This window comes from Leptodactylus fuscus, chromosome 7 (genome assembly GCF_031893055.1).
Source record: "Leptodactylus fuscus isolate aLepFus1 chromosome 7, aLepFus1.hap2, whole genome shotgun sequence".
In the NCBI taxonomy this organism is placed as follows: Eukaryota; Metazoa; Chordata; class Amphibia; order Anura; family Leptodactylidae; genus Leptodactylus; species Leptodactylus fuscus.
Window position 1 is genome coordinate 22,874,255 of NC_134271.1, and position 26,194 is coordinate 22,900,448.

The window sequence follows — 26,194 nt, forward strand, 5'->3', positions numbered from 1 at the left end:
AAAAAAGGAAGGAAGAGGAATTGGCAGGAGGGAAGGATGGAAACCTCAGTGACTAACACATTGTCATTTTGTCACTATGAGCAGTCATGGCTATAAGTAGTACGGCATGCACAAGGGGTCAAATAGAATCGCAGCCTGTCATTGACCAAAGAATCAAATAGTAGAAACATACAGTCCTATGAAAAAGTTTGGGCACCCCTATTAATCTTAATCATTTTTAGTTCTAAATATTTTGGTGTTTGCAACAGCCATTTCAGTTTGATATATCTAATAACTGATGGACACAGTAATATTTCAGGATTGAAATGAGGTTTATTGTACTAACAGAAAATGTGCAATATGCATTAAACCAAAATTTGACTGGTGCAAAAGTATGGGCACCCTTATCATTTTATTGATTTGAATACTCCTAACTACTTTTTACTGACTTACTGAAGCACAAAATTGGTTTTGTAACCTCAGTGAGCTTTGAATTTCATAGCCAGGTGTATCCAATCATGAGAAAAGGTATTTAAGGTGGCCAATTGCAAGTTGTTCTCCTATTTGAATCTCCTCTGAAGAGTGGCATCATGGGCTACTCAAAACAACTCTCAAATGATCTGAAAACAAAGATTGTCCAACATAGTTGTTCAGGGGAAGGATACAAAAAGTTGTCTCAGAGATTTAACCTGTCAGTTTCCACTGTGAGGAACATAGTAAGGAAATGGAAGACCACAGGGACAGTTCTTGTTAAGCCCAGAAGTGGCAGGCCAAGAAAAATATCAGAAAGGCAGAGAAGAAGAATGGTGAGAACAGTCAAGGACAATCCACAGACCACCTCCAAAGAGCTGCAGCATCATCTTGCTGCAGATGGTGTCACTGTGCATCGGTCAACTATACAGCGCACTTTGCACAAGGAGAAGCTGTATGGGAGAGTGATGAGAAAGAAGCCGTTTCTGCACGTATGCCACAAACAGAGTCGCCTGAGGTATGCAGAAGCACATTTGGACAAGCCAGCTTCATTTTGGAAGAAGGTCCTGTGGACTGATGAAACAAAGATTGAGTTGTTTGGTCATACAAAAAGGCATTATGCATGGTGTCCAAAAAAAACAGCATTCCAAGAAAAACACTTGCTACCCACTGTAAAATTTGGTGGAGGTTCCATCATGCTTTGGGGCTGTGTGGCCAATGCCGGCACCGGGAATCTTGTTAAAGTTGAGGGTCGCATGGATTCCACTCAGTATCAGCAGATTCTTCAGAATAATGTTCAAGAATCAGTGACGAAGTTGAAGTTACGCCAGGGATGGATATTTCAGCAAGACAATGATCCAAAACACCGCTCCAAATCGACTCAGGAATTCATGCAGAGGAACAATTACAATGTTCTGGAATGGCCATCCCAGTCCCCAGACCTGAATATCATTGAACATCTGTGGGATGATTTGAAGCGGGCTGTCCATGCTCGGCGACCATCTAACTTAACTGAACTTGAATTGTTTTGTAGAAAGAAATGGTCCAAAATACCTTCATCCAGGATCCAGGAACTGATTAAAAGCTACAGGAAGCGACTAGAGGCTGTTATCTTTGCAACAGGAGGATCTACTAAATATTAATGTCACTTTTCTGTTGAGGTGCCCATACTTTTGCACCAGTCAAATTTTGGTTTAATGCATATTGCACATTTTCTGTTAGTACAATAAACCTCATTTCAATCCTGAAATATTACTGTGTCCATCAGTTATTAGATATATCAAACTGAAATGGCTGTTGCAAACACCAAAATATTTAGAACAAAAAATGATTAAGATTAATAGGGGTGCCCAAACTTTTTCATAGGACTGTAATAGAACTTCATATACCATACGGCTCGGTTCACGTCTGCACTGGGGTTTCCATTCGGGGAGTCCACTTGGGGACCCCCAAATGGAAACCTATCCACATAAAAAAGTGGTTACCTAAGGAAACCCACGGACCCCATAGACTATAATGGATTCCGTGTGGTTTCTACTCGGATTCCACATGAAAAATGTGGAGAGAAAAGTCCGGCTTCCGCATATCTCATGTGGATATGGGACGGTTCAAACGCAGATTAGAATATGGGCCTAAGGTGACAGTATGGGGCAAGCGCCCCCCACCTGCTCAAATCTACTTAGGGTTCCAGAATCCTCCTTTCTGTAGCATACAAGACCTCATAAAGGGAGTATATCACCAGAACCCAACAAACAGTGTTTTCCCCCTTTCCGGCCTCCATTGCGGGTATATCGCTGTTTTAGTCAATGCAAATGTTTTTTTCTCTGACTGTCTTCTACCCCAACTTCTTTGCTTTCCTCTACCGGGTTGCTGCAAGCTTTCTCATGTGTATGGCCAGCCTAAGGTAGGAAGGGGCTAGCAAATGTGGCAAAAGGAGAAAGGGTCACAGTGCCATCATATGGTATACTGTTATCCAGGGGCGTAACTTAGGAGGAGGTGAAGTCGTACCGGGGCCCAGGAGCCTTAGGGGGCCCATAAGCGCTGTCATCAGTATTGAGATTGCAACTTCCATCTGGCCCATAAACCAAGGAGACCCACAGATTACCCGAACCACACTAAGGCGGTTTAAACTCCTTACACCCATAACCATCACAATCAAGAATTCTCTGTAGGGATGAGGTAGGGGGCCACGGACATAAGATTGCACCGGGGCCCACAAGACTTTAGTCACGCCACTGCTGCTATCACAGATAGCTCCGCTCTTCTCTTATCACCAGCTACTTCACATTCTGCGGTCAGACTTTACTATACCATGTACTATTACCGACTACTGATCTATCTCAGGCCAAAAGTTTTCCCTTCATACCTGCTTGAGATAAAGCAGCCATAACTGGGTGCTAGAAATAAGAGGCCTCACCCAAATAGCATTAGGTGAATGTGACATTTTTATGAGAACTGCAAACACTACAGATATAAAAGTACTGCGGCGGTGAAATGTACTGACTAAGATTTATCTCATTTCACACGTAAGTAAAATTCCCAGTGCTATTGTAAAAATCCAGACTATAGGTCGTACACTGGGACAGTACATAGCACATTGGCACAGTACGAATACCCACGCTGTTATGTTGTATGTTTGTATTGCATGTTGTGGTTTTTTTCTGTTTGGTTTGGTTTTTCTGCATTTGGATTCTGTCCGGGAGCGTCCGCCTCCCCCGAACGGAATACCGAACACAACTGCAAGCGCTGTGCAGTAAAAGCACACGGACCCCATAGACTATAATGGGGTCTGTGTGCTTGCTGCACGCTGCCCGCACGAATCATGCGGACAGGAAAGAAGATTGTGAACTAATTTCCTGTCCGCATGATCCCTGCAGAAATCTGGCGGCAAGCACATGGACCCCATTATAGTCTATGGGGTCCATGTGCTTTCACTGGCAAATCACTTGCAGTTGCGTTCGGTATTCCGTTGGGGAAGGGGGTCCTCAATCCAAATGCAGATGTGAACGAGGCCTTACTCCCAAGCAAAAAGGAAACCCTGTGACAGCCTCGTCATTCTATTCCCTAAGCAACATTGTGGATAGACGTGTTTTTATGCCCTCGGAAAGCTAGTGAGGATCTGTATTGTGTCATGCTAAGGAATCCCACTGTTTATACAATGGATACGAGATACGCCATGTTTTTGCTGTATTCTGGACTCTATTGCCTACACATGTACGTGAGTTACCGCACTGCCAGATACATGTAGTGTCATAGCGTGTCCATATAAAGCCAAACAATGTCCACATAGCTCCATAATTTGCTGACGTAGAGTCAAACAGTGCCCCACTGTGTAGATCCCGTAGATCCCAATGGTGCCCAAATTTTGGAAAATGATGTCAAATTTGGTTCACTGACTCACAAATACTTATTTGATGTAAAATTGGGTAGTCTGGAGTCCTCGGAAAGAGTCCACAACCTTCCTCTACTGAATCAAGTAGAATCCAGATTGCAATGAATTAGAGGGAAGGTCCTCCAGTCTTATCAGACAGCAGAATAATATTAAAATTTATAGACCCACCATGTTTTCTCATATACCCACATACCCATATGTATGTCATAACAACTGGGGCTGACACACAGAAAAATCAATCTGCACTGTACTTAGGGCTAGTTCACACGTGGGCAAAGGGGAGGTTTTTGACAGCGGAATTCGCTTCAAAAACCTCTCCTTTAACATGGTGGTCTATGTAGACCACTAGCTTTTTTTTTCCTCCTAGCGTTTTCCGCCTGAAGAAGCGACATGACCTTTCTTCAGGCGGAAAACGCCTGAAGAATTGCATAGAAGTGAATGGGAGGCGAAAACCGCGCGGTAAAAAACCGCGCGGTTTTTTGCACACAAAACCGCGCGGTTTTTTGCAAAAAACAGCGCGGTTTTCGCCTGCAGTTTCTATAGCACATATAGGAAAAAAAAACCCTAGCGAAAACCGCTAGCGAAAACCGCGTCAAAAACCTCGTCAAAAACCGCGTGGAATGCAAAAAACAGCGTCAAAAAAACTCCTCGAGGTTTTTTACCTCGCACAAATAAGCTAGGCGGTTTTCACGTGTGAACTGACCCTTACTCTTAAAGGGAACCTATCATATGGAAATTGGTGTTGAATGTGTAGGCGGCTTGTTATAGGGCGGGAGCTGAGCAGATTGGTGTATGGGTTTCAGTATTAGATGCCACTTATCCAGTCAACGACAAGAAGACAGGACCGATCCTCGTGTAAAACCACTAGATTAGCGGACGGTAGAAAAGACAAACGGCTCCTCACCTGGCAGGGTTGTGGAGGTCACAACAACGCTTCTGGCTTATAACATTTACTGGGGCATGGAAAAAATTGGGGAACCAGATGGACCAGCCTCCTCCAAGGAACAGGCAAGGAAACAGCGCTCACCCAGATGTATAATGAACTTCTTTATTGGAACGACGCGTTTTGGGCCAGCATCAGCCCTTTCTCAAGTGCAAACTATCTCTCTTGGACCTGGACAGGTCTAAAGTGTGAACACAGGGCAAATTACCCCTCTTGGACCTGGAACAGTGTGAATACAGGGTTAGTAGGGTACACTCTACATACTCTATCAGGCTATTTTGAAATAGAGTGTGCTCTGGACCCTACTCACCCTGTATTCACACTGTAGACCTGTTCCAGGTCCGAGAGAGGTAGTTTGCCCTGTGTTCACACTGTAGACCTGTCCAGGTCCAAGAAAGATCATTTGCACTTGAGAAAGGGCTGATACTGACCTGAAACGCGTTGTACCAATAAAGAAGTTCACTTATCCAGTCAAGGAGGCAATCCTATTAGTAACTGACAACCTCCGTTCTATGATGGTGCATACATAGCTATCAATCACCTATAGGACCGCCTCTTGGACTTCTCAACAAATCTACAGTATACATCAATCTGTTTAGCTCCTCCTGCTCTATAAAATATTGTCTTCCAGGCAAGACCTGACTACCCAAAGCCCCAGACCATCTAGACATATATTTGTGGACCATGGAGTCCGCCCCTATAAATATCAGAGATCAGTCCCCTTCTCCAACAATTCCTTTTTTATAACAATGGGTCCCGATGATAAGCTGATCACAGGTCACCCACAACAACCATTTACTTCTACTACAGTGCCTCCGCAGGGGAAAAGAAGCATTACATTATGTCCGTGGAAGTACTGTGTCCTCAGTGTGAGAGCCTCTTTCTTTGTTGTCACCTGTAGATGGGGCCCTGGGTAGGGAAAGTTCCTTTATTAGCTAGTAATACTACTCTTATAACCACGCACCAGAGCTAATAGGACCGGAACTTGTGGAATGACCCCTTTAATTTCATCCAGTTGGGGTTACATAGCTGGGCAGCATGTGGCGGCGTTGCGATTCTTGTGGTCCGTTATTGAGTACAGATGTGGTATGTAGCTCATGGTTGGCCTTCAGTCTTACAGCTCTCTATTTGTTATAAACATATACTAAAGGAAACTGTAAAACCGGAGAATTATTCGCTTTTTACACTCGTATGTATTTTCGAGGTTATTCTTGTCATTGTGTATTTATTTTGGCAGACGTCAGCGCAGTATCACTTACAGTAGCATTGCACCAATTTTCACAATTTCATCTAAAATTTTTGTAGGAATTTCATCGCTTTACTCTTTGGTTTACAAAGGAATGATTCAATATTTAAGAAATAGTCAATATAGAAGGAAATATTCACATTATTTATATTGTCCCAGTCATAGATAGACTAAAACCGTTCGCAACGTTACTTCTGCCACAGGATATTATAGCTGTCTCTTGGTGTTCCCAGGCCGCAGGCTTATACCATGGTCATTGAGCAGACCGGTAGGGCATCAGTTGTATAAGAGGGGTATCTGCGGTGACATCCGGGGGTGATATTAAGCCGCCATTTATACTATATTCTCCTCTTCTCTCCCAATTGTTTCCTTTTGGCAGGGAGAAGTAAAGGAAAGATGACAGCGCCATGCCATATACCTATGGAGATACAGAAGCAGTAGAGAATTAGTCATGGCATGTGTGATATACAATATGTCTGCCGGTGTACATACTAAATCTACATGCACACAACCATAGTACTGTCTACAACATCAGATCCGTATTCCATAAATAATTACATCCGAATTTCCGGATGAGATTCGATATTCGTTTCGAGTAGCCCCTCAATATTCGACTACTCGAATCGAATATCGAACCCTATTATAGTCTATGGGGGAAAATGCTCGTTTCAGGGGTAGGCAACGTTCGATCAAATTACACTTACCAAGTCCACGAGTGAGGGTTGGGCTTGATCCTCCGAGAAGTCTTCTCCGTGCAGCTTCCCCGCGGCGTCTTCCGGCTCTTCATTCACTCTGCCAGGCATCGGGCCTGGGCACAGCCGACTGCGCATGCCTGCACTACAAGTGGACATGCGCAGTCGGCTCTGCCCGGGCCCGATGCCTGGCAGAGTGAATGAAGAGCCGGAAGACGCCGCGGGGAAGCTGCACGGAGAAGACTTCTGAAGGTAGGAGAAGAACCAGCGTTGATTGGCCGACTGTATAGCATTCGGCCAATCAATGCTGGTTCTGCCTCGAACTTTTCCATTCGAATAGCGAGTGGTACTCCATCGAGTACGAGTATTTCGAATACCGTAGTATTCGATTGAATACCTACTCGATCGAGTACTACTCGCTCATCTCTAGTAGCCAACCGATGGATCCCATTATAGTCGGGCTCCATGAGTAACAGGCTGATGGACCTGAACAACGAAGAGACAGCAATAATGAACCTACCAACATTTCTGTCCATGTGTGTGTATATACTTGCTAAACAAGGCGAAAACACGGCAAAAAACTTGCCGCTTTTCCATGATAGGATCATGCTGGGTGAGTAAATTATCGGCCGATACCTATTGGACTATTACAATACCTAGTAACCTAACATATCACTATGTGGGGCCAAGAAAAAAAGGGGGTCATATAGTGTATGGGAGCCAAAAAAATGGGGGTTCATCTACTGTGTGGGGTCCATATAAAAGTGGGATCACATACTGTGGAGGGGACAAAAACAGGGGTCATCAAATAGGGGAGTCATATAGTGTGGGAGGGCCAAAAAAGGGGGTTTATATATTATGTGGGATCCATATAAAGAGGGATTGTATATTATGGGTGGGCAAAATCTGAAGTCGCCAAATATGGAGGTCATACAAAAAAAGGGGATCGTATATTTTGGGGGAGACATAAAAGGGGTGATATTCCCTGGGGGATCCAAAAAAAAGGAGGTCATATACAGTGGGGCATAATAAGGGGGTCATATAATGTGGGAGCCACATACAGTGTGGGAGAAAAAAGGGGAGTGTTATGCTATGTGTGGGGCATTTAAGGGGTTTTTTGATCTTCAAATGGGGGGGGGTCGTAGGAAAGCTGTGTTTTCAAAAATGCATGAGAAAAACACATCAGCTTTTATTGTTGCAGATTTTGCCGCAGTTTTTTGAGTCAAAGCCCAGGAGTGGATTGAACAGAAGGTAGAAGTAGAAGAACTTCCCATATATTTCCCATTCCTTTTGTAGTCACTCCTAACTTTGGCTCAAAAAATTGCAATAAAATTTGCAACAAAAAAAGCTGCCTTAAAGGGATTTTCTACTACCCCGGACTTGTATGCCATGTCATTTAGACATCAGACGCATCAGCAGGATATCTTTTTAAGAGAAAGATGGAGGCCGGACTCTTTCCCTGCAGGGTATGTGGTTGTACAGCTGTTTTACAGGGCGCAGCTTCAGAGCGGAGCAGATGAACCTGGTCGGACTTTGCTCTGGATTGTGTTGCATGAGAATAGTTTTGGTCTGTCATTTCTTCCCTTCCTTTAACCCCTCTACTATAAACAGAGAACATTTACTCTTGCAAAAGTTCTTGCAAAATGCTCTCCTGTTTGGAAATCTCATGTAGGGTGGATGAGTAATGAGTTATTTCAGAATCTCTGCACTTCTCTTACTCTTGAAAGATGCACCGAGCCTTAAGTACACCCAGCGTGGTTGAAGTGAGGAAAGCCTCGACCACTGGGAACGTACCATCTGCAAATAATGCTTTAGCCTATGTTAGGCTGGTTCACATCTGTGTTCGGGTTTCCATTTGGGGAGCCTCTGAATGGAAACCTATACACATTAAAAAGCAGTTTACTGGGAAACCCCATAGACTGTAATGGGGTCCATGTGGATTCCGCTCGGTGTCAGCCATAATTACATCATGGAAGTCAGATTTGCATATTCTTCCCATGTTCCTTTGCACAGTGGAGCTCTCATGGCTTAATAAGACTCCACACACCTATGGAGTGACGATATCCCCTCAACCCAAGATCATACAGTAATATTCATCTGCATTTACTTATTGAGTACTACCTACCGTAAGTCCCAGAGATGACAACAACAAAGTCCTGGTCCAGAACCATTGTAGGTACAGAACATCAGAGATTACTGATACACAGTCCTACATGGAGAAGGGTGATATACGGAATTAAGAAGGTGTTTAACCACTTTTCTTAAAATTTTCTTTTGTTGCATAGAAAGAACAGTGATTATATAAAGTGAAGCCATGTCATCCTCCATCGGGAGTAGGCTATGTATGTGTATGCTAGACCAAGTCTTGAAGGTTTGACTATATGAACGAATGGAAAGCAGACCCAAAGTATAATGTGTATAGGGCAGGTCAAATGTCTTGGGTGATAGAAAGATCTGACTTGGGATTTCAATCAAACCAACCTTAATACCCCTGGGATATATACCACTGCATGAGGTATGTGGTAGTAACCTATATCCAGACACTATCAAAATATACCTGCACAGCTGGACAAGTGTCAATGTCTATGGTGTAGTTGGGAAACGTGACTATCTAATATACTGTATAACTGTGTGGCACTCTCTTAAGGGTCACATACTATAGACACTATACAGATGCTATAGGGCACCCCATTTGCTACCGGATGGCAAAAATCTATGTAGGCCCAATGGCGTAACGAAAGTCTTGTGGGCCCTGATGCAATCTTTTGTCCGGGGTCCTCTACCTCATCTCTAGATTCTTGATAGTGATGGTTACGGGGGCTAAGGAGTTTCATCCCCCTTAGTGTGGTTCGGGTAATCTGTGGGTCTCCTTGGTTTATGGACCAGATGGAAGCTGCAATCTTAATACTGATGCCAGTGCTTATGGGCCCCAGTTCGACTGTACCCTCTGCACCCCCTGTGTAGGACCGTATTCTACCCAAGAAATACCAGGTTGCAGACAAGGTCAAAAACTGCAAATGGAACATAAAGTAGGAAACGACCATTGGTCAGTGCTTTGTGGCGAAATCCAGAACTATAATAAGGGACCCCATTTTGATTTGTGTTACTGGACCCCTCACATCTCCGCTAGTGACTAGGTGCCATCTGTAAGCATACTACTAATATAGTAACTATTTTATGACCTAGATTGAGGAATGAATATTTCAGAGCCACCAGTAATGATACTATATGGCTTGTGTGCCATGACCTTTATGATGTGTGTTGTATTCCACTATTGTCACTAACGTTCAGTTTTTTTTTTTTTGTTCCTTCTACCTATATTAAACCCAACCACATAAACTCAGCATTAAACAATAGGGCTGGCGGATTGCTTGAAGCCATATGGAGAGTACCTTGTCATCTGCTGTACTGTTGCACGTAATATTCGGCGTAGATATCCTCTGTTGTCCCCAGGTCTTCCCGCAGCATTGAAACTAAGAAAAGAAAAATGGGGAAAAAGTGGAGAAAAAATTCGGGCAAAAGTACATTATACTATATTGGGCTCAGAATAAGAGTGAGTTATAAAATGTTTCAGCCATTGAGAGAGGTTTTCCCCATGAATGTAACTTATTCTCTATCTACAGAACCTGATTGGGGGTGAGCATTAGGTCTCAGGGGTTCCAGCACTGTTACCCCCACAGATCATTGAGATCACAGCACTCCTAGGTACCCCCATTTGAATGGAGAAAAAGTTGCATGTGTTTGCTTCTGCTCTATTCATCATAATATGGACAGCATCACTCCATTCCAATGGCACCTAATGTCACCCATGTGCCATGGTTCCATTCCACCATGGACCAGCTACACGCACATAGTCGTGTGCATGTAGCCTTAGGCTAAAGTTCCAGAGGAACATGTTTTCTAGAACGAGTCACTAATATTAATGATTTCAGTGTTTCTCTATGGGGAGATAAGTCCTATGGACATTGTACTGTACCTATAGAAGTACAACTCTATACTAAAAACTCTAAAGACTGGGCATGGCCATTGAGCATCCAAATCTGAGATCAAAAGCAGTCGCTGGACCCTATACTTGTGGAATGACCATAACAAGGGAACATAGATTGTCTTAGTAACTTGGAACACTCTACGTCAACCAGACAAGAAAGCTTTATCCATTGGACTGTTCCACTCACTATGTCATGTACTTGCATAAGGTGTCCCTGTGCTTCTCCAGGATGTCCTCTAAGAACCTGTTCATAAAGATCATCATAGACATCCAAGATGGAGGCTTCAACCTGAAAGAAATCAGATCGGCAAATAATAATAATAGGATATGCCATTATTAGAGTGTAGAAGATGCTTTTAGGGATCTGGATCCATTATAAAAATCATCTACAATGGATCCACGTCCAAGTGGGCTCCCTGAACGGAATACTGAACGCAGATGTGAAATTTACCAATGTAAAGGACCCAAAGGGGAACTAGGCCACCTGGATTACTCAACCTGTATTGTCCCTCACCAATACAACTGAGGAGGGGGAAATTCCTCTGCTGGGCTGGAATTCACCAAGAAGGAGTTGTTAAAAATTCTATGTTATTATGTGTGAATGTAATGACGATATATTAGGAGATATGTTAGAATTAGGAGCTAACCATATACCAGAGCCAACTGCCGCGGCCACAAGAGAAATGGCCACTTACACAGTAAGTAAGTGGCCATTTTCTTGTGGCCTGTGGGCATGCGCAGTCGGCTCTGCCCGAGGCCTAGAAGTTTGAACCCAGCGCCGGAAGAAGACGTGTGAAGAGGCCATTCCTGAAGAAGATGGAGGAGGCGCTGGAGAGTTCTCTCACAGCATTGGGGCCACCCCCAGTGCTGTTTGAGTGCTGGGGCCCGCCCCCAGTGCTGCGAGAGAACTCATTTGCATACCGATGAAAACCAGGATTTCTACCGAAATGCGGGGCGAAGACATCTACAGGTAGGAAAAGAATAGCCTTTCTTAAATTGTCAAAAAATTTGATTTTAATGGTAGAATCCCTTTAAACTCCTATAATTATAGCTTTAGACATAACTAGAGAAGACGTTATGGTGTGGCTGAAGCCCAGCACAGGAGGAGAAAAGCTGTGTATTTAATAATTAAGAAACAATTATAGAAACCTTCTAAAACAATTTCTAGAGATTGGAAGACGTTGTTCTAAAGCGCGTCCTCCGCTCCCACATCTACCACTGGCTCCAGATCACTGAATTCTTGATTATTACTTGCTGTTAACAGAAGAAGGAGGCTGTGTCTCCTAAAGTGTTTGATTTGCTCAGCTCTTCTTCACCCACTTTCCAGATTTCCATCTCCCTCTATTGGATTCTGTCCTCCACCCCCACATTCCCTCTCTCCCTCCACATCTCCATGTTTCCATGCAGGCCTTCTACTGAATATTCTTTAATCAAGGAGCAATATCCGCAGACGCTTATTCATCACCTCTAAGTGACATGGATCAATACAGTTCTAGGAATAAAATATGTAATGTCCTCATGTCGGAATTAAATGTATAATACAGAAAGCAAGTCAGCATTAACTATATCAGGACAATGGGGGAGAGCTATCACTACAGTAATGCCAGTTGTCTAGGGCAGTGTGTCTCAGCATTGCAAAGCAAATTCCCCCAACTAGAGATGGGTGAATATTCAAAATTGTTCATTTTTGTAAGGAAACCGAACGAATAAAGATTTGTGTTGGGCAAATAAAATGGCCACCACATCAAATCAAATCAAAGTGCTTTATTGGCACGTCCAAGTATATGTTTGGCATTGCCAAAGCAAAGAGAGTGGTTGGTATCGCGGGTGGGTGGGGTTGGAGTGAGGGAGCAGGTGGTTTGTTTGGGGTACAATAGCCCATGGGGTCTCACCGTTCTCCTCGTTTGGTGGCAGGTGGACAATCACACTCTGGAGTCTCTTAGTATGTGTTATACATAGGTTCCTAGGAGCCCTGACAGTGTCATACACTATGTTTTATAGAAAGGTTCCTAGGAGTCCTGACAGTGTTATACACTATGTTTTATAGATAGGTTCCTAGGAGCCCTGACAGTGTTATACACTATGTTTTATAGATAGGTTCCTAGGAGCCCTGACAGTGTTATACACTATGTTTTATAGATAGGTTCCTAGGAGCCCTGACAGTGTTATACACTATGTTTTATAGATAGGTTCCTAGGAGCCCTGACAATGTCATACACTATGTTTTATAGATAGGTTCCTAGGAGCCCTGACAGTGTTATACACTATGTTTTATAGATAGGTTCCTAGGAGCCCTGACAGTGTTCTACACTATGTTTTATAGATAGGTTCCTAGGAGCCCTGACAATGTCATACACTATGTTTTATAGATAGGTTCCTAGGAGCCCTGACAGTATTATACACTATGTATTATAGATAGGTTCCTAGGAGCCCTGACAGTGTTATACACTATGGTTTATAGATAGGTTTCTAGGAGTCCTGACAGTATTCTACACTATAGTATGTAGTAAGCCAATTTAAAGGGATTCTACCATTAAAACCTTTTTTTTGTGGATAAGACATCCGAATAGCCTATAGAAAGGCTATTTGTCCCTTACCTTTAGACGTGGTCTCCGCTGCGCCGTTCCTTAGAAATACCGGTTTTTACCTGTATGCAAATGAATTCTCTCGCAGCAATGAGGGCGGGCCCCAGCGCTCAAACAGCGATGGGGGCGTCCCCCAGAGAAGTGTCTCCAGCGACGCCTCCTCCTTCGTCCACAGCGTCATCTTCAGCATCTTATTCCGGCGCAGGCTCGTAACTTCTAGGCCTTGGGCAGAACAGACTGCGCAGCCACACAGGCCACGGGAAAATGGCAGCTTGCACAGTATTGTTAGCGGCCATTTTCCCATGGCCTGTGCGCCTGCGCAGTCTGCTCTGCTGAAGGCCCGAACACAGCCATATTTTATCACCCCCATACACTGAAAACATAGTGGTGATGGAATACGTCTTCATCCTCGATTTCATAAATCAAGTAGGAAAATATTGAAGCTATTTTAACTTTTAACTTCTGTGGCATAGGACATCCGGTATTGTTCAGTAGGGGGCACTGTATTCACCAGTGTCCATACTACATACTTACATCCAGCAGAGAGGTATGCCATTTTTGATAAATTTCCCACAAGAAATCTCTATCTATTACATGCGCGTTTCCTCTATATGTGCGTACTGCACAATGGCTGCTAGGGTGGAGGCCCTGAGGCATAATACTTGTATGTTACCGATCCTATTTTTGGGTCGTGTTCCCAAATAATCTGAATAATTGACATATAAATGATATAAATGTAAAACAAGCAGAGTGATCTATTATTCTTAATACAAGAATAAAGGAAATGATATAATGAATATCTAACCTTCTTGATGTTACCAGTCACATCCATTCTTTCATCCAGATTTTTTTGTGATTTTATTAAGTTTTTTCCAGAAATAGAATGCAAGAAAGTTGGTGCTTATATCAGGAAATAGCTAAGTATACAGGATATATCCGACTAATAACAAGAAGTAATGAGTGGTCGGTAGAAAAGGAACTTGGTGAAAGAAAATGCATCCCTCCCACCATACAATATCAAACATTCAATAGGAAACTTACTATGAAGGGCTACAAAATCTTTACAAAGAGGGTCAAAGCAGGGTCAGAAAGAGGAAAAAGAAGCGAAAAGCAGAAAAAATTGGCCAATAGTTTAGGACTGGAGGGGTCAGAGCCAGGCAAGACCCCCACATTCTGCAGAATGAAGGGGATGCGGTGCTAAGTTCACTACAGAACAGCAAAGGGATATGTCCCGGGAGTTACCCCATTGGTTGCTATATAACAGAACTAGGGTTGAGCAATCGGGATCAGAAAAGATCGGATCCCGATCAGCGATCGAGCAAATTTCATGATCGGGATCGGCTGCAAAATGATCGGAAATCGGATTTTAAAATCAATCCTGAAATCTCAAGATCAACTCAACCCCAATCAGAACGTATCAATGCCCCAACATTGCAAAATTGTGTTACCCTGGACCAGGGGTGAACCTACCTTTTTCGCCGCCCGAGGCGGACGACAGAAAGCCGCCCCAGAGGAGGGGGCGGAGCGGAGGGGGCAGGGCGGAGCAAAGGGGGCGGAGCGAAGGGGGCGTGGTGGATCGGCGTTAGCAGGCAGAGAGCAGGCAGGGAGGGGACCTGCTCTCTGCCTGAGCGTCAGGGGAGGCCGGTGGAGCAGCGCTGCGTCCACAGGGCACCCCCAATCCACCACTCGGTGACGCTAAGCCAGGCCAGGACAGCTTGTCCTGGACTGGCTTAGGTAAGCAAAAATGCCGCCCCCCCGGGGCCCTGGCATGGCGCCACCTGAAGTGGTCGTTCAGGTCGCCTCATGGGAGATGCGGCGCTGCCCTGGACCAAATGCCCTTCTGACACATAAAACATATCACTCTTGTACCATGTACCACATGGCACGAGGGCTTCCATTGCAGATTTTGGAGGAGGTTCAAGTTATGTCTCTGATTTTCAACATAAATATAATAAAAGCAATACATTTGATATCTATCCCAATACTTTTGCATGGCCTCGAGGGTTTCCCATAGAGAAAAAATGCAACAACTTCTTCCCTGGAATCAAAACAGTGACATTGTGTAAGGTGATGCAAGTGCAAACCTGGGACAAGTGGCTACTTCTCTATGTACTAGTGGCTAGTTGCTTGAGAAAGGCATGGGTTAAGACCCTCTTGCCACTTGCCCACTCTCCACCCTGCTCGTCCACTATTGTCACCTCCTATGACCTATGCCATGTGCCCTCTTGCTTGGGACATGATACTAATGCATGGCGTTTTATATGCAGTTAGTAGAAGGTTTGATTGCTTTCACCACCTTCACCAACTCCAACTCTTTAATAGTCACGGTTTCACTGATTCTGGTCCAGTTGGAATCTTTTCTCTAGCTCCCACCATTCCTGAGCAGTCAGTGCTGTCAGTTTCATCACCAATATGCTATTCAGGTTCTCTATTGTTCCTGACTGTTTACACCATGCCAGGACCACCCACCAGACACAGACTACTCAACCTACTAGTTGTTGAAACTAACAGAAGTGGTTGCTCAGTCATGGCGGGGGCTACAGAAATAAGCATCAGCACCTACGAAAGATGTAGAGTTGGAGTTGGTGGAGATGGTGAAAGGTCACCCCACATGCCATAACCGTGACGGCACAATGATCGTCTTACCTGAGTCTGACACTCTTGTGTCCAAGTCAGCCCAGCCATGAGAATACAGAACAGGAAGCCAAACCCAACGAATGCCTGCAGGAAAGGAAACAAGTCTTGAAGGAATGATCTAAAAATAACCTGATGGGATTCACTTTATGTCTCATGTTTTTCCCTATTCGGCGAGCTGAGGCTGCTCATGTTCTGTAAGATTAAATAATGTGTCCGGCCAGAGGTCTCCATGGCCGGCGTATAACACTAGAAGAACCCGGTAAGTGCCCTCCGCGCCCGATCACATTACAGCAAATGAGCTCTGCTAATATTCTCCGCCATGTTCATATAGTGTATAGGATATAGTGTGACGCCCGCCTGTAATGTACATTCTTATACGGTAGTATTAACAATTTCATGGCCAACCTAACCGGTAATCTCTACATCTCAGCCATAACATTAAAACCACCTACTTTACCGACTCCAAAATCCTTTCTGAATCCCTTTTATACTGATGTAGGGGCAGTTAGTGACTTATCTTTATGTAGCAAAGTGCAATCCTCATGGAGAGAACATCAACTTTTAAGCCATTAAGTGCACCGATGGCTGCGTCTGATTTTGATCCTTGACGTAAATATTAACAGGTCCCAATGTGCGGCCGGGACAGGTCAAAATGTGTGCTCGGGTGCATCGAAAGTTGACTTTCTCAATGGCAAGGATTCACTTTGAAGCCTAGGCCTCACTCATGGACATAAGGGCCCACCATCTGATGGGGGGATCTGATGCTCCATACTCATGTGCATGTAGCCTACAGGTATATTTGCTATACCACTAACCTACCCTACAGCATATAAGGGGTTTAGAAGAGATTTTGGTGGTAGTAGACTCCCTTTAAACACGTGAGGTGAGGCCTCAATGCATTGAAATTATTCTGCAAACTTGGATCGAGATCTGGAGACCAAGTCAACACCTTGATATCATCGTCAAATCATTCCTGAAGAAGTTTATATTTCAGGGCGCGATATTTTGCTGAAAAAGGCCGCCATCAGCATGGGCTATACTATGGTCTGTATAATGTTCTGGTAGGAGGAATATGGCATTGGAATATACACACACATGCCAGGACCTAAGGTTTCTTCCCATAGTCCACCTTGGTGCCATGTGTCCCTATGTAAGAGATGCAACCCCATCTATCCACAGGCTGCAAAACAAGATGTGATTCTTACGACTAGGCCTTTCTCTATTGCTCCATGGCTCAGTGCTGTTGCTTATAAGATAAGATAAGATAATCCTTTAATAGGATTATATCACCACTTTCCATTATCTTCTCTATATGATCATACGTCCGCTGTAATGTGCTGTATAGGATTTCCTAGCTCACGCCGTCAGTACTGAATCACGTAATGTATTCCTTATTGCATGTGATTCTGGAATTTCACATAGACAGAGTGTGAAGACGTGTATGCTGAGGACACCTAGTGCTCATAGTCCGTGTTGCAAGATGGTTCCAAAACAAGGAACAAAACCAAATTTGGTATTTTACGAAAGTGAACGATAAATAAATGAATCATGTAGAAAGCATTCCTTGTATCTATCGCACATTGTGCGGTTTTTAGAAATGGATATTTGTGACATGGAGAAACTCGACAATAAGAAGTGTAACCTAAAATACTGTCTGTTCATGTACCCTATGGCTTGTAAAGCGCTGCGGAATATGTTAATACTCTCGTATATCAATAAAGTTATTATTATTTATAAGTGTCTATAATACTGGTGTCCTCTTATATTGCAGAGAGGCCTTTAGGCCCCCTCAGGCTCCGGGGGCCCGGTAGCAAATACTATATGTCTATAGCTACACCATTGCCTACAATCTGAAATTTCTGTTGATATGGGGTAATAGCTTGATCTCAACCTGGCGGCACATTATTCTTGAAAGTGAAAAAGAAAATGCACTGCAGGCTCAGGGCCCCTTCACATGGCGTAAGCGCGCCGCTCATTTAGACCCGTACACGCGAGCGCTTCAAAACATATTCCATTCACTTCAATGGGAGCGCGCGTGAAGCCGGCTTTACGCGCGCTCCCATTGAAGTGAATGGGATGTGCTTCGAAGCGCTCGCATGTATGGGTCTAAATGAGCAGCGCGCGTACGCCGTGTGAAGGGGCCCTCAGAACGTTTTTTGTTTTTGACCTATCAGTATGTCATTAGAGTGTGGGAGGAAATCCACCCAAATACAGGGAAAAGATACCAACTCCTTGCAGACAATGTCCTTGAGCTTCTCAGATAGGGGAGGTGAGAGCTCCGGATTTCTGAGCTCTTATCAGTCAGTTTCATTGAATTTGGCTGATAAGGGCTGAGATAGGAAGTCCGTTACCTCTGTATGTAATGCAAATTGACTCAAATCCAGCTCTGCTACATCAGCTTCACACTGTGGTAATTCATTTACAACCAATCCCGTGCAAGTGAAACCCCGCCCACCAATGTGCCGAGAAAAGCAGGAAGTGAAGAGAGCACAACAGCCTGCAGGTTAGTGAACAAGCGTCATGGGAATACCTCTTTAAGTCCTTAAAAAACTTCTATGGAATTGCCATAATTGAAGTTCACAATAGAACGAAACTGGACAGGAGACGGAAAACTGCAGTCAGTTTTCTAACCCATTCATTTGAATGGATTTGGAAAGTGTCTGGCTGTGAGCGCCGGTGAGCATTTTGTGCTCTCCGCGGCGAAACTGGGTTTATAAACCGGACACAAAGTTGGACATGCAGTGTCCGGTTTAAAAAAAACGGTTTTGCTGCGGAGAGCGCAAAACGCTCACCGGCGCTCACAGCCGGACATGGTCTATCAGGTTTTCATCTTCTGTTTGCAGAAGACAGAAACTGAAAGCGGAGACCCGGGGCGCAGGTGTGAACCCAACGTAAGAAAAAGGAAAAATGTGAAAAAAAAGACACAATTCTTATATATTAAAAAAAAAAAAAAAAAAAAGTTAACAAAAAATAAAAAAATAAAAATGGCATAAAAATAAAGCAAAAAAAGTAAAAATATAAATAAATAAAAAACTACAAAAACAATATATAGCCTCCAAAGCCAAATTCCCGGAACGCAACACCAAAAGCAGATATGAACCGGGCCTTAGAACCGTGCGCTGTGCTGTTCCTCTGTTGTTCCTCCTGCAATGGAGGAATGTTTCAAGACGCACCACTTGTCAATGTGTTCCATAGAGTTCTATGAAAATTTGCCGAATCATTTTTATTTCAAGAAGATTAGATTACTTTATCTTCATCATCTCTGCCATGAGTGATCACAGCACGATTCTGCATCACATGTACAATAATGATTGTAAACTTTTTAATTATTGATTAAATTTTTTGGTGAAATACATAAAAAAATGAAAATTCTTGAAATGGAAGCTAGAAACCTACAGCAGATAGATGTGGAGCTGCTACGGTGCTATGTATGTCATCCAGTAGAGGGCGATGTAGTCTTAACCTTGGTACCTTGAGCTTGTCGCCTTATGAAACACATACTGTATGTTATATATGTATTGTATGTATCTAAATTTACTGCAGTCTGTTGTTCCCTAGTATCGGCGATCTTGTGAGACTGATGAATATTCTTCTCCACCCAATGATCACTACTTTATCTGTTATATTCTCAGGTCTGAGAACCTTCAGAGACACTAAGCCTAAGACTTCATGTAGCAGGGGCGTAACTTGAGGGGGTGCAGAGGGTGCTGTTGCACCGGGACCGAGGAGCCTTAGGGGGCCCATAAGCACTGGCATCAGTATTAAGATTGCAGCTTCCATCTGGCCCATAAACCAAGGAGACCCAGAGATTACCCGAACCACACGAAGGTGGATTAAACAACTTAGTACCAGGGTTGAGCCGATCTTGAGATTTCAGGATCGTTTTTAAAATCCAATTTCCAATCATTTTCCATTCGAACCCGATCCCAAATCCGATCCTAATGCAAGTCAATGGGATTTTTTAATAATCGAAGATTGGATTTTAAAAACGATCCTATTCACTACACAGCGTGGTGTCCAAAAATTGAATGCTTTAATTTTTAGACTCCATGCTGGAAGTGATTAAAAAAAAAGTCCTCTGACTACATAGTCCCCCCTGGTGTCCACTTACCTGCACAGATCGCCGCCGCTCCCTGTTGTTCTCGGTCCTCTCCTCTCTCATTCACAGGACTGCAGAGCACAGTGCGCCCCCCCGCCTCCCTAGGCTAGTGTTAGAGTTGCTGGGAGAAGGCGGGGCTTGTTGTTGAGTGTGGGCGGGTACAGGACAGGGAGACGTGAGTGCATCACACACGTCTCCCCTCCCAGTACCCGCCCACACTCTCCTAAACCACAAGCCCCGCCTTCTTCCTAGGTCTGTAACACTAACCTGAGATAGAACCGGACCGAGAAGAACGGGGAGTGACAGCAGCAGTGGATCTGTGCAGGTAAGTGGACTATTCTGTTTCTAGTGGACTATACTATTCTATCTCCTCCCTGCTGTGCTGTATACTGGACTCTGCTACATCTGCATTACAAGCTCTGCTACATCTGAGCTGTAGCAGAGCCGAGTATACAGCACAGCAGGGAGGAAACAGAAGAGTAGTACGCTCCCATAGGAATGAATGGACGCAGGCGGCATGCAGATGGTTAAGCAGTCGGACACTGGCAAAGTCTGCGTGCCGGCTGCATCCAATCATTCCTATGGGAGCGTGCTATTCGAAACGGCAGTTTCGAATAGTACTTGCTCATCTCTAGTAGCTAACATTGTTATTTTTTCCCACAATGCTTGGCCAGTAGCAAAGCATTGTGGGAAATAACCTCCAACCTTGATCCCGCCTAAAAAGATCGGGATCGGAATTCCGATCGTGATCGTGAAATTTACTCGATCGCCGATCGGAATCTGATCCTTTCCGATCCCGAATGCTCAACCCGATTGCTCAACCCACAACCATCGTAGGGATGAAGTAGATGGCTCCGAACAAAAGATTGCACCAGGGCCAACAAGACTTTAGTTACTAGTCAACAAGTCAAGGGGACGGTCCTACGAGATAGTCATACACAGCTTTCTACAGTACCCGCAATGTGAATGAGATTTCCCTTCCTATTAGTACTTACGGTTGCCATGAGGTGCTGGGATTCCCGTAAAACAGAGATGGTGCTGAGTAGGAGGGTGAGAACGAGTAGGCCAGATATAAAGCTGCCATATAGTACCACTGGGGAAAGAAGAGGGAATGAGGTAGAGAAATATATTTCTGCATTATGTGTTCATATACGTTATACCCGCTGGCAGAAATTTCCATGTACACATTACTGAGACATGCTCTGGCCAGGACGCCATGTGGCGCTCATCTTTACACGTACTAGAGATAACATATCAGTGTGAACTGGTGGCTGTTGGTAGATTATAGTAGATTATGGACTAATCTGTCCTTCTTATTCTTCCTGATTGAGTTACATCTATAACGGCCATCTCTTATCTGCAGGGCTCCTATAACCCCGCGCCCGCACAGCACTGCCTGACTTCTCTTCATAGTCATATATTGCTTGCTCGGGGCCAAATTTGCATTGCTGGAGCCTATAGGTAGGTTATCTTATGTACTGTTAAACTGGCCATACACTTTCGACAGCTTCAGATGAAACAAATGAACTGTTGTCTTGCCATATTACCCCATACGTATGTATACTTGGCCTGCCGAAGAGGTGCATATGTGTGAAAAAGTTGCATTGCATATTGTACTGTGTTGATATATGATTCGCCCTGTGTCACTTGGGTTGGTGCGGGTAATTGTGTAGTCATTATTTGGGATGGCACTGAGTGAACAATAAGGAGCAGTCTTCTCCCCTCCGCTATTACTGATGCTGTTCTGCCATTCTGTCAGGAGGAACTGTACAATAGCAAATACATATATACATAATATAGGAGATCTAGGAACACTGGACTGTGATAAGGCTAATATATACAGGAAATAAAATATCTAAGAGCACAGCCAAGAAAGTTGTTGGTGTCTGTGAATAATATCCCATCTATAATCACACAGCAACTAGAAGCAGCTACAAGTACATAGAAAACTTCTTACATTGTAAACTGTGAAATTTACAGAATCTTCAGTCCTTTGCACAGAGTAACTATTTGCAGATGTGTGCGGAGACTGAGGAGACTTTACCCACTGCGTGAAAAGCGATAGGAGCCGCCCCCTCCACTCACTGTGTCTTTCTTATCTAATGTATCTTTGTACGTACATCCCTAGTAACAAAAGAGTGATCTGCAAATTAGCTACAAGGGAGACACCTAGTGGCAGGAATTAAAGTGCATAATAATTAAAGTGCATTAAATTTTAGTGCAGAGTCACATGCTCTATGAGATGAGAATGTTAGTGACCATTTAAAGGGAGTCTGTCAGCACAATACTGAGATATAAACTAACCAAGCCCCTAAAGCCCTTTTATGCTCATTTACATAGGGATAAAAAGATGATCTTTTACAACAATGGAGCAGCGGTCTTGAATAAGAAATATATCATTGTAAACTGTGCTGACAGTCCTACAGGGTACTGGGATTAGCTCATATCTCAATATTGTGCTGACAGACTCCCTTTACCAATATGTATTACTATTTAGGTACTAAGCTCCCCCTAGTGGTGACTGCACATGGTCATGATGTTTTCATTTATAGGAAAGGTGTCACATTAAACATGTAATTTGCAGGCGGCATGGTATAGAGACGGAAGAAATGAGTGACTGAGGCAGAGTTGCCTATCATCGAGTTAGGAACACCTACTGGACTCCTAAGCAAAACTATGTAGTTGTGACCACTATATAAGATATAAGATCTAAGAAATTTATCAGCACAGAATTCCAGGACACAACTGGATATCTAATAATAAAGCACTGCAAAAATATACAAATTAGGCAAAATTAGGTGACTGCGCATCTACTTACTGGTATAATGCAGGTCTCTGAGTATACTACTAGTAGAGGAGGCCCTTAGAAATATGGTGAAGTGAGACCCCAACCCAGTTATTACAGTCAAAATGCAGCAACCGACTGCCAGGACCTAAAAGAAGCATGGAGAAACATTGTAATGGGAATACATACATGGTATGGAAACATGAAAGAGAGTCTGTCTCTAGAACCAGTTTATAAATCCGGCCTAAATCTGGTTACAGCTCCATACACTATGCAGATGTGGCCACTACACAGTATACAGAGCTATCTGGTTACAGCTCCATATACTATGCAGATGTGGCCACTACACAGTATACAGAGCTATCTGGTTACAGCTCCATATACTATGCAGATGTGGCCACTACACAGTCTACAGAGCTATCTGGTTACAGCTCCATGCACTATGCAGATGTGGTCACTACACAGTAAACAGAGCTATCTGGTTACACCTCAATACACTATGCAAATGTGGCCACTACATAGTATACAGAGCTATCTGGTTATATCTCCATATAGTATGCAGATATGGCCACTACACAGTATATAGAGCTATCTGGTTACAGCTCCATATACTAGACAGATGTGGCCACTACACAGTATACAGAGCTATCTGGTTACACCTCCATACACTATGCAAATGTGGCCACTACATAGTATACAGAGCTATCTGGTTATATCTCCATATAGTATGCAGATGTGGCCACTACACAGTATATAGAGCTATCTGGTTACAGCTCCATATACTATGCAAATGTGGTCACTACACAGTATACAGAGCTATCTGGTTACACATCCATACACTATGCAGATATGGCCACTACACAGTATACAAAGCTATGTGGTTACAACTCCATATACTATGCAGATGTGGCCACTACACAGTAAACAGAGCTATCTGGTTACAGCTCCACTCACTATGCAGATGTGGCCACTACACAGTATACAGAGCTATCTGGTTACAGCTCCACTCACTATGCAGATGTGGCCACTGCAGCAGCTGATCAACAGGGGTGCTGTACCTACAATGCTCAGGATAGGCCATCAATATCTACTGTTGGACAACCCCCTTCATCACAAATAATAAGTAATATGACCATAGATACAAAGAATTGTTCTCAGACAGAGTAGAAGAAATTTACTAAGACAAACGTTTCATTCTTAGCTTCAACTTCTCTGGAGTCAGATGCATGACATCTATTAAGAGGCTCAGTCCCTTTAATAAGTTAATCGTATCTTTTTTGCTTATTCGTACACCAAAAAATCTAAATTTGTGGTATAATGTATACCATCTCATAGCCTAATGTATAATAAATCTGTCAGACGGTGGAGGCCCCGCCCCTTACTTTAAGCCCTACCCCTTTGTCATCTGAATAGACACTGGGTCTTACCACAAGAGGGTGTATAAGTGCTTTCCCTTTGCTCTATAAATAGGCCCTCAGAGGCTTCTTTTGGGTAGTGTACTTTTTTGTAGGAGATCGTTGACTGCTAGACTGGGATAGGCTTACACCTATGCGGTACATATACTCTGTGTGGGCATTGCTAAGATATAATCATATGCCCAGCCATTGCACGGTGTATATAGTGAAGTATATATATCGTCACTATTATTTAAGTTAGTTCAGCCCTCCCTATTGTCCTACAGATAGAATTATACTTATATAACCAACCACCATCATCTTCATTGGTGTCGCCAACAAGAAACCTGGACCATTAGGACCTGGAACCATGTCATCTGTTTGGGATCTAATGAAGGTCGGGTTTGAGCCTGTAGGTCTTGTGGTGAGCTCTTCCACCCCGCCTTAGGTGTGGGGCCGCACACTGCCCCAACTGCTGGTGGCCAGATATGGAACGCCATCACATACGACAGCCAGTCACCTCTATAGTGATACAAGTGACATATATGTTGCCCCTTTAGCACCGTGTCATGGCTGTCACATATTTCTGTGAAAACTTACAGCTAAACATTTTCACCCATTTGCAATTCCGTAAAACGGTGCAAAATTACAGTTTTGTGGCCAATTTCTTCTGGCCATTCCCATTATAACTGACGAGGGCTGGACCCGGCACTATAACAATGCAGCGTCCACATACTGTAAGAACATTAATAACAAGTTCCTTCCTTAAAATATGATGAAATAACAAGAAATGATCTCATTACCAGAATAAAGAGGCAGCTGACGAGAAGTTGGCACCTGGCCACTCGTACCCACGACTTGTATGCCATGCCTGTGTCTTCAGTGCCGCACTCTCTGGGCACCCCGGCAATGTGATGGACGTTCCCCTCAAGAACTAAACTGCTGCATGTTAAAGACATTAAGCACATTCACAAATTCCTTCCTGCTGTCAGCACCGCAGATACTGATAAGTGACAAGCTGACCAGGGCTGACACAAAGGCATGATGGGAAATGTAGTCCTACACAGGGCTGTAAAAAGTTCTTATTAGATAAAGACACGGGCACTCGCAAAGTTTTCCATGGAGTTTTATAAGATTTGCAGTGTGTAAAGGAATTGAACCTGATTCTTGGGAATATTATTATTTATAAGGAACAGCAATATTGTTTTTTCTTAAAGGGATTGTCCCTAAAATAAGATGATCACATGATCGCGTGCACCTCACTGGCGTTCTGCGCGCTCCAGAGACACTTTGTGGTTACCCTTCTTGTTTGATCATTGATGGCTACCCTAAGTTAGAGACCCCATAATCCAACACCATATTTTAACCCTTTAAGGACACCGCCATTTTGGCATTAAAGGGATTCTATCATTAAAATGCAATTTTAAAATGCATCTGACTAACATGTAGGAATAGCCTTAAGAAAGGTTATTCTTCTCCTACCTTTAGATGTCTTTTCCGCACCCCCATTCGTTGGAAATTCTGGTTCTCTCACAGCACTGGGGGCGTCCCCAATGCTGCGAGAGAAATCTCCAGTGCCACCTCCATCTTCATCTGGAATGGCCTCTCTCCGCGTCTTCTTCCAGTGCTGGCTTCAAACTGCTATGCATGCGCAGTCAGCTCTGCCATCGGGCCTCAGGCAGTGCAGTATGCTCCTGTAGTTCAATGGAGTACAGAGTGTAAGCGGCCACAAAAAAATGGCGCATGCGTAGCAGTTTGAAGCCAGCACCGGAAGAAGATGCGGAGAGGCGTTCCAGACGAAGATGGAGGCGGCGCTGGAGATTTCTCTCGCAGCATTGGGGACGCCCCCAGTGCTGTTTGAGCACTTGGAACCGCCCCTAGTGCTGTTAGAAAACTCATTTGCATACCAAAGAAAACCGGAATTTCTACCAAACGGCGGCGCGGAGAAGACATCTAAAGGTAGGAGAAGAATAGACTTCCTCAA

The 26,194-nt window shown here is 43.8% G+C and overlaps 1 protein-coding gene across 1 annotated transcript; it reads right to left on the reverse strand.

The window, feature by feature from the left end:
- Nucleotides 1-6,072: 6,072 nt before the first annotated feature.
- TSPAN32 (tetraspanin 32) lies at nt 6,073-25,176 on the reverse strand. The gene is made up of 8 exons (XM_075280487.1): nt 25,014-25,176; nt 22,850-22,964; nt 21,027-21,124; nt 15,942-16,016; nt 10,898-10,999; nt 10,115-10,195; nt 8,848-8,931; nt 6,073-6,448 (listed from the first exon to the last, which is right to left on the reverse strand). The coding sequence occupies exons 1-8, from the start codon at nt 25,167-25,169 to the stop codon at nt 6,284-6,286; spliced, it is 876 nt and encodes a 291-aa protein (XP_075136588.1). The 5' UTR covers nt 25,170-25,176; the 3' UTR covers nt 6,073-6,283.
- Nucleotides 25,177-26,194: the final 1,018 nt, after the last annotated feature.